The sequence below is a fragment of the Sphaerodactylus townsendi genome, unplaced genomic scaffold, assembly GCF_021028975.2.
Source record: "Sphaerodactylus townsendi isolate TG3544 unplaced genomic scaffold, MPM_Stown_v2.3 scaffold_20, whole genome shotgun sequence".
In the NCBI taxonomy this organism is placed as follows: Eukaryota; Metazoa; Chordata; class Lepidosauria; order Squamata; family Sphaerodactylidae; genus Sphaerodactylus; species Sphaerodactylus townsendi.
The window spans coordinates 1470001-1477189 of NW_025950363.1; the positions used below are offsets into that span (position 1 = coordinate 1470001).

General features: G+C 45.8%; 1 protein-coding gene across 1 annotated transcript in view; it reads right to left on the reverse strand.

Moving 5' to 3' along the window:
* ADAMTS3 (ADAM metallopeptidase with thrombospondin type 1 motif 3) overlaps positions 1-236 on the reverse strand; it is a 45999-nt gene extending 45763 nt beyond the window's left edge. Inside the window, exon 1 of the mRNA XM_048482741.1 lies at positions 222-236. Within this exon, the coding sequence (XP_048338698.1) occupies positions 222-236 (15 nt within the window). The remainder of the gene's footprint in view (positions 1-221) is intronic.
* Between the last annotated feature and the right edge of the window lie 6953 nt (positions 237-7189).

Genomic DNA, 7189 nt, shown 5'->3' on the forward strand with positions numbered 1-7189 from the left:
CAAGGTAACCTGGCTCCTTTCCCTTCCCTCTCCCACAATAGACACCTGTGGGAGCTTGAGTGGGTATGAGAGAGTTCAGAGACCAGTGACTAGTTTATGGCCACCAGTGGAATGTAGGGAGTGTAGAAATACATTTGAGCCCATTGATATAAGCCTCTGCCACTCAGGTGGAGTGTGGGGACCAAACCCAGTTCTCCCAGATTAGAATCCCCCCTCCATACCGCATATAGTGCCATATTTCGCATAATCTCTGTTAGCAAAGTTCTGAAAAGTTATGAGAGGACATAGGTGCTTAGTTGCAAATACAATAGTATTTGAAAGCCCTCCATGGCTGTCTCTATGATCAGACCTTTCACCCACCCAGCTTTCCCATAAGACTGAAATGGAATGGAAGGAAAGGTGAACATTCACCTGGTTGATTTACAGGGAGTAGCCTGGAATGAAGCCTAATGCGAACCAGCACCACGTGGATGTGGAGTGCACACAGGACAGATGGAGTGGTAAATTGGAGCCACCTGAGAAATGGAAAGAAACAGGAGAGAAGGGGGGAAACCCCTCAGTAAATAATTATTCAGTGCAGAAGGCAAACATACAGGGGGGCCCAGAGAGCCTGGGTGGTGTAATGGTTAATAGCAGTGGACTCTAATCTGGAGAACCAGGTTTGAGTCCCCACTCCTCTACCTGAGTAACAGAGGCTTATCTGGTTAACTAGATGTGTTTCCGCACTCCTCCACATGAAGCCTGCTGGGTGACCTTGGGCTGGTCATAGTTCTCTCAGAACTCTGCCAGGCCCACCTACAAACTCTTTCCCGTTCTCTCCCTACGACAGACACACGTGGAGGAGAGGGGAATCAAACCCAGTTCTCCAGATTAGAGTCCAGTGATCTTAACCACTATACCAGGGGTCTGCAACGGTGGCTCTCAGATTGACTACATGGACTGTTCCCAACAGCCCTGCCAGCATGGCCAATTGGCCATGCTGGCAGGGGCTGATGGGATTTGTAGCCCATGAGCATCTGGAGAGCCGCAGGTTGCAGACCCCTGAACTATACCATGCTGGTTCTCTCTCAATGGGCTTATGGGGACACCATAGAGTTTCCAAGGCAAGAGACATTCAGGACCGACCTTGCTTAGATTATGAGATCTGCTGAAATCAGAATATCCTGCTGATGAGAATTTCTGGGTTTTATTATTGGACTTGTTTGCTTCCCTAGAAGCCCAGAGTTTGAAAACGGTATGGAAATAAATGATAAAATCATACAACCCCATAAGAACATAAGAACATAAGAAGTAGCCTGCTGGATCAGACCAGAGTCCATCTAGTCCAGCTCTCTGCTACTCGCAGTGGCCCACCAGGTGCCTTTGGGAGCTCACGTGCAGGAGATGAAAGCAATGGCCTTCTGCTGCTGCTGCTCCTGAGCACCTGGTCTGCTAAGGCATTTGTAATCTCAAATCAATGATCAAGATTGGTAGCCATAGATCGACTTCTCTTCCATAAATCTGTCCAAGCCCCTTTTAAAGCTATCCAGGTTAGTGGCCATCACCACCTCCTGTGGCAGCATAAACACTAACCAACACTGCGTTGCGTGGAAGAAGTCTTTCTTCCTTTTATTAGTCCTAATTTTTCCCCAGCATTTTCAATGGATTACTTTGGTTCTAGTGTTGTGAGAAGAGAAAAATTTCTCTCTGCCAGCATTTCTACCCCATGCATAATTTTATAGACTTCAAATCATATCCCCCCCTCAGACGCTCTTTCTCCAAACTACAAGGGTCCCAAACACTGCAGCCTCTCGTACGTAGGAAGGTGCTCCAATCCTTCAATCATCCTTGTTGCCCTTCTCTGCACTTTTTCTATCTCTTCGATATCCTTTTTGAGATGCCGATATCCTTTTTGAGACTGAGAACCCACTGAGAACACACCAAGCAAACAAAGAAGTTTGAGAATACAATTGGGGGGGGGGCATTCCTGATGCACGTGGAGAAGAAGGGCATCTTCCTTGTGCTGGAAAGCAGCAGTACTATCAGTGGCACAAAATACAAGGGATCCGGTCCAGCAGGACTCTCTAGAACAGCCCCCCTTCTTAACAGCATCTTTCGATTTTCCAGCATTGGGATCTGTTATTTAAGCCTTCCAGAGTTGACAGGCACGGCATTCGAAAGCTCCAAGGATTTAAAATGCTGGACACGATGACCTTATAACACACTTTAAAGCCCTGTTTCAGGAGATCGTCAGACGAAACGACGTATTTCATCGAGCATCAAATAAATAACAGTCCTCGGCCATCCTCTGAATGAACAGCAGAGGGCGACGCGCCCCCTTTTTAAAAGACATTCTTTTACTCCAAATCTGTTTCGGCGATAAAAATCAGCTCAGCGGTTTGCGGAGTTAAATACAGGAGGATTGAAATTCAATAGGACAAAATGGAAGCATTATTATCCTATCTAAAAAGCGCGGCGGAGCGTGATTGACCAGCCAAATATCCAGGTTCTAAGTCAAGAAATAATAATGCAAAGAACGCTCTTCGGGTACACTGGCTGCGATCCGGAAAAGGAGACCTGAATTCAGAGGTAGATTCTTGGGACTAGAATAAATGTGATTCTCAGGACATGGGTTCGAATCCCTCGACAAAGTGGGGGAAATGAAACCACAGTGAGGCCACCCGTGCACTTCTGATCAGAATAACAGAAAGAGTGGAGAAGTTAGCCACCCCCTGCGCTGGATTTTCAGTTTGGATCCCACTTTCCCCAACTGCCTTGTTCAGCAATTAATAAATGCCTTCTTGCTGGGGCAGGTAGACTTGCAAAACAAAACTGCCTGTCGAAATCGATTTCAATTTCGAAATCCATTTCGAATACCTTTAATGGCATATAAATAGTTTAAGATTAACTTAGCAAGATAATAACAGCCTTTACAACTTCTGACGAGTTAAAATAACACCATTTAAAAATTTAGTTACCGCTTCCAACAGCTCGTAGTTGTGGCTGCTTAAAAGATATATAACCTTCTGTGTATCTGTAATGCCTTCACTTCCATGCAGGAGGACAGCAGTGGGCCAGAAAGGGCTGAGGAGCTCTGATTTTTCTTTACAGAGGGCTTTTCTCAAAGCCACATCTTTTAAACAGTGTATTTTAAACAGGGGGTTTCTCTTTTTTTCTCCTTGTCCTAGAGCTGCTGATTGGTGGAGGCTTCTGAAAGGGTGGGGCTTCTCACATTTGTAAATCTTTTCAGTTAGTGCTGAAGGGGTGGGGCTTCTCACATTTTTAAATCTTTTCAGTTAGTCTCTGGAACCAGCAGAGAAGAGGAGCAGTGGAGGACAGCAGTGGGCCAGAAAGGGCTGAGGAGCTCTGATTTTTCTTTACAGAGGGCTTTTCTCAAAGCCACATCTTTTAAACAGTGTATTTTAAACAGGGGGTTTCTCTTTTTTTCTCCTTGTCCTAGAGCTGCTGATTGGTGGAGGCTTCTCAGTCTCTGGAACCAGCAGAGAGGAGTAGCAGCAGAAGAGACTTGGCCAGGAAGAGCAGAGTGACCTGCTGGTGTTCATTTTGGAGGGCTTTTCTCAAAGCCACAGCTTTTAAAACAGTGTATTTTAACAGGGGTTATCTCTTTTTCTCCTTGTAAGGCTGCTGAATCTGGAAGGTGGGGCTTAACAGGGGTTAACAGAGTTCATCTCTTGTTCCTCCTTGTCCTAGAGGTGGGGCTTTTGTCCTGAGAGGTGGGGCTTTAGTTCAGTCTCCTGGAACCAGCAATTTTAAATTCAATTCTTAATTCTAATTTTTTGTTTTTTTAAATTAATAAGGACATATTTGACACATAGTAGGTGCAGATAGCTCCAGGAAGGCAGTGACCAAAAGCGCACATATTAAAATATCTAAACAAATCAGGATATGAAGGCAGAAAGCCAGCAGGGGATGGGGGGGTTCCGGTGTTTTGCACTGAGTGTCACATGTATGACCTCATCTGCCACTAGGACAGAAGTCGTGGGTGTGCCCGCCAGCTGCATTGAGCTCCTGGCACTCATGAGGAACGACGTCGTGCTCTGGCTTGAAGCCAAGGTGGCAGACCTGGAGAAGCTGAAAGAGTGCAGAGAGGGTGACAGACGAGGGCTTTCAGGGACCTAACAGCCAGGTCCCACTTCCCAAGGTGACATCTCTTCAGATGTCACGGAGAATGAAGGCCTTTGGGATGGAGGGAGCCAGTCTGGGGTGGGGAGGAGCGCTCCCTTTAGATGGGGATCCTTCCCTTAACTGGTGATCAGCTATCCCTTCCTTCAAGACTGAGGATACCCCCGGGAGGTGGGGAAGCTCCCTTGTAGGTGGGAGTGATCTGGATCATTAGGAAATGTAGAGAGTTGGGTTTCAGTGAGAGGCTGATGACCGCATGATGGTGACTTGGCACTCTGCCACAGTGCGTGCTGGTTGTCATGATGCCACGCTTACGCCTAGATAGGAAACTTTAGACAGTGCTGGGGTGGAGGTCAGCAGTTGTGGTCCACATTGGCACTGCAACGGTTATTACATTGGAAAAATGTAGCCGGGAGGTTCTGGGCAAGCTAAATCTCTAGGCTGCTAGGAAACAGGTTGAAGTCCAGGACCCCCCAAGGTGGGCATTCTCAGAAATGCTATCCGCTCCACGCCGCGAGGGCTTAGCCAGGCAAAGAGGAGATACAGGGTCTCAATGCATGGATGAGAAGGTGGTGTAAGGCGAGGGCTTTCAGGATTTGTCATCAGGAACTGGGGAACCTTTTGGGACAAGGTAGGCCTGTGGCCAAACGGGACGGGCTTCATCTTAACCAACTAAAGAGGAACCAGGCTGCTGGCCTCCCAACATTAAAAAAAGGTGGCAGAAACAGCTTTTAAAACTGATCACTGGGGAAAGTCCGACAGGAGCTGAGGTGACTTATCGGGTTCGGAATACAGTATCTATGGGGATGCAGACAGAGAGGGAGGTTTTTCTAAATCAACCACATACAAGGGAGGAACATAGCAATGTGCATGTGACAAGGGATAGTAGTGTCTACAAGAAGACTTGAGGGTAAAGCACATAAATCCTATGTGTTTTGGAAGGATACAGGGGAGACAGGGTATACAGGTGTCTCTATGCTAATAGTAGAAGCATTCCGACCTAAAATGGGGGGAGCTAGAGTTACACAGAGTTTTGAAGGAGGACTTTTGATATAGTGGGCATTACAGAGACATGGTGGAATGAGGAGAACCAGTGGGATGCTGTTATACCAGGCTACAGGCTCTCATAGGAAGGATAGGACAGGGCGCATGGGGGGTGGAGTTGCTCTTTATATCAAAGAGATCATAGTATCACATAAAATAGACCATGCAGGAGCTGGTTCCCCTACAGGAATCACTAAAGGATATCAATAATACCAGGTGTGAAGGACAGTTTAATATTAGGAATATATTGTCATCGCCCCTGACCAAAAGTGCACAAGAGGATTCTTCTGGAGATGGAAAAAAAAAAAAAGAAATTAGAGAGGCCAACAAAAAACAAAAAGAAATGTAGTGGTAATGGGTGATTTTAACTATCCCCATATAAACTGGAAAAAATGCATGTTCAGGGTCATAGTAAGGAGAGAGCTTGTTCCTGGATATGCTAAATGAAAGGGGCTTAGAGCAGATGGCTGTAGAACCAACTAGAGGAGAGGTGATCCTAGATCCTAATTTTATGTGGGACCCAGGACCTTGTGTGGCGCAGGAAGTCAGTGTTGTTGAGCCGATGAGGGAACAGCCACCACAATGCTGTCAGATTCAGTATCTCAGCATGCATCAAGCGGCAACTACTAATGTAGTTACATTAAGCGCTTCAGAAAGGAAATTTCTCAAAAGATGAGGGGGGATAGTTAGCTAGGAAGCTGAAAGGGAAAATCAAGAGAGTCAAAACTGTCCAGGATGCTTGGAGGTTATTTAAAAACACAGTCTTAAAAGCTCAGCTGGAATGTGTTCCCACAAGGTTAGAAAAAGGCAGCACCCAGTCCAAAAGAAAGCCACCATGGTTAACAAGAGAGGGTTGAGGAAAATTATCAGAAAAAAAGAAAATGTCTTTAGAAATGGAAGTCCAGTTTGGCTGATAGAAGAAGAGAATATGAGAGGGAACACAAATGGTGGCAAAAGAGAAGCAAGTTACAGAGTACCCTAGGTGGAAACTGAAGCAGGGACAAGGAAACCTGAGTTTGGTGCCTGCCAGTATGGGCCGGCCACCTCCCACCATGACCAAACAATGATTTTTTGTACCAGCTCACAAAACACCTCCCTCCCATCCAAAACATACATGGCTCTCTCCCCACCAACTCTCTTTTCCTAATTTCTAATCACAACAACCCTATAGGGTGGGTTGTTGGCAAGCAACAAAGTGGGTATTAAACTTGTGTAAATCTCTCACAAATCACCCCAGCAAAACATTTACCAAACAAATGTCATCATCTCTCACAAAACACCTCAGGTGAGTCCACCCCAAACAGCATCACTTTCCAGTGGTGTTTAAAACTAGAACTCAGATTCTTCTTTTAATCTACTGTAAAGGGGAGAATCTAGGGGTCCCTAGTTAAGCTAAAAGTGAAAGTCACTAACTTTAAAATGCATCCCTTCCAGGCACCTCAGAAATTTGCCCAAGATTGCTTTTGTTTTGCAGTGACTTTGCTCCATTGTAGCTATTGAGGGAATTTCTGAGGCTGCACATTTTTTTTGAAGATAGAGGGAGCCAGACTTTCAAGGTGGCTCAAGAGACCTTCAGTAACATCCAAGCTTGGTGAGCTTTTCTTCTGAGTGGAGTTGAGAGAAGTTCTGAGAGAGAACTCAATACAGGCTTTCATATGCAGGGCTTGAGAGGGAAACAAAATGTGCTGGGGGCCTTAAAAATTGAACCAGAAGCAAAGGTTTCAAACCTGGATGCCTGGCCCTGGGAGGCCCTCCTGGAACCACCCTAGTCTGGTGCCTCTATCTTCAAAAAAATGTGCAGCCTGCCTACACACTCAGAAATTCCCATTGGCTACAATGGAGCAAAGTCACTGCAAAACAAGATCTTGGGCAAATTTCTTGGGGTTGCCTGGAGGTGTATTTTTTTTTAAAGCTAGTGACACCAAATTTTTTCAGGTATCATCTATTTAATTATTCTTATGATGCCAATAGAGTTTGGTGGCGTTATGTTCAGGGGACCAAAGTTTATGGTCCCTCAAATGGG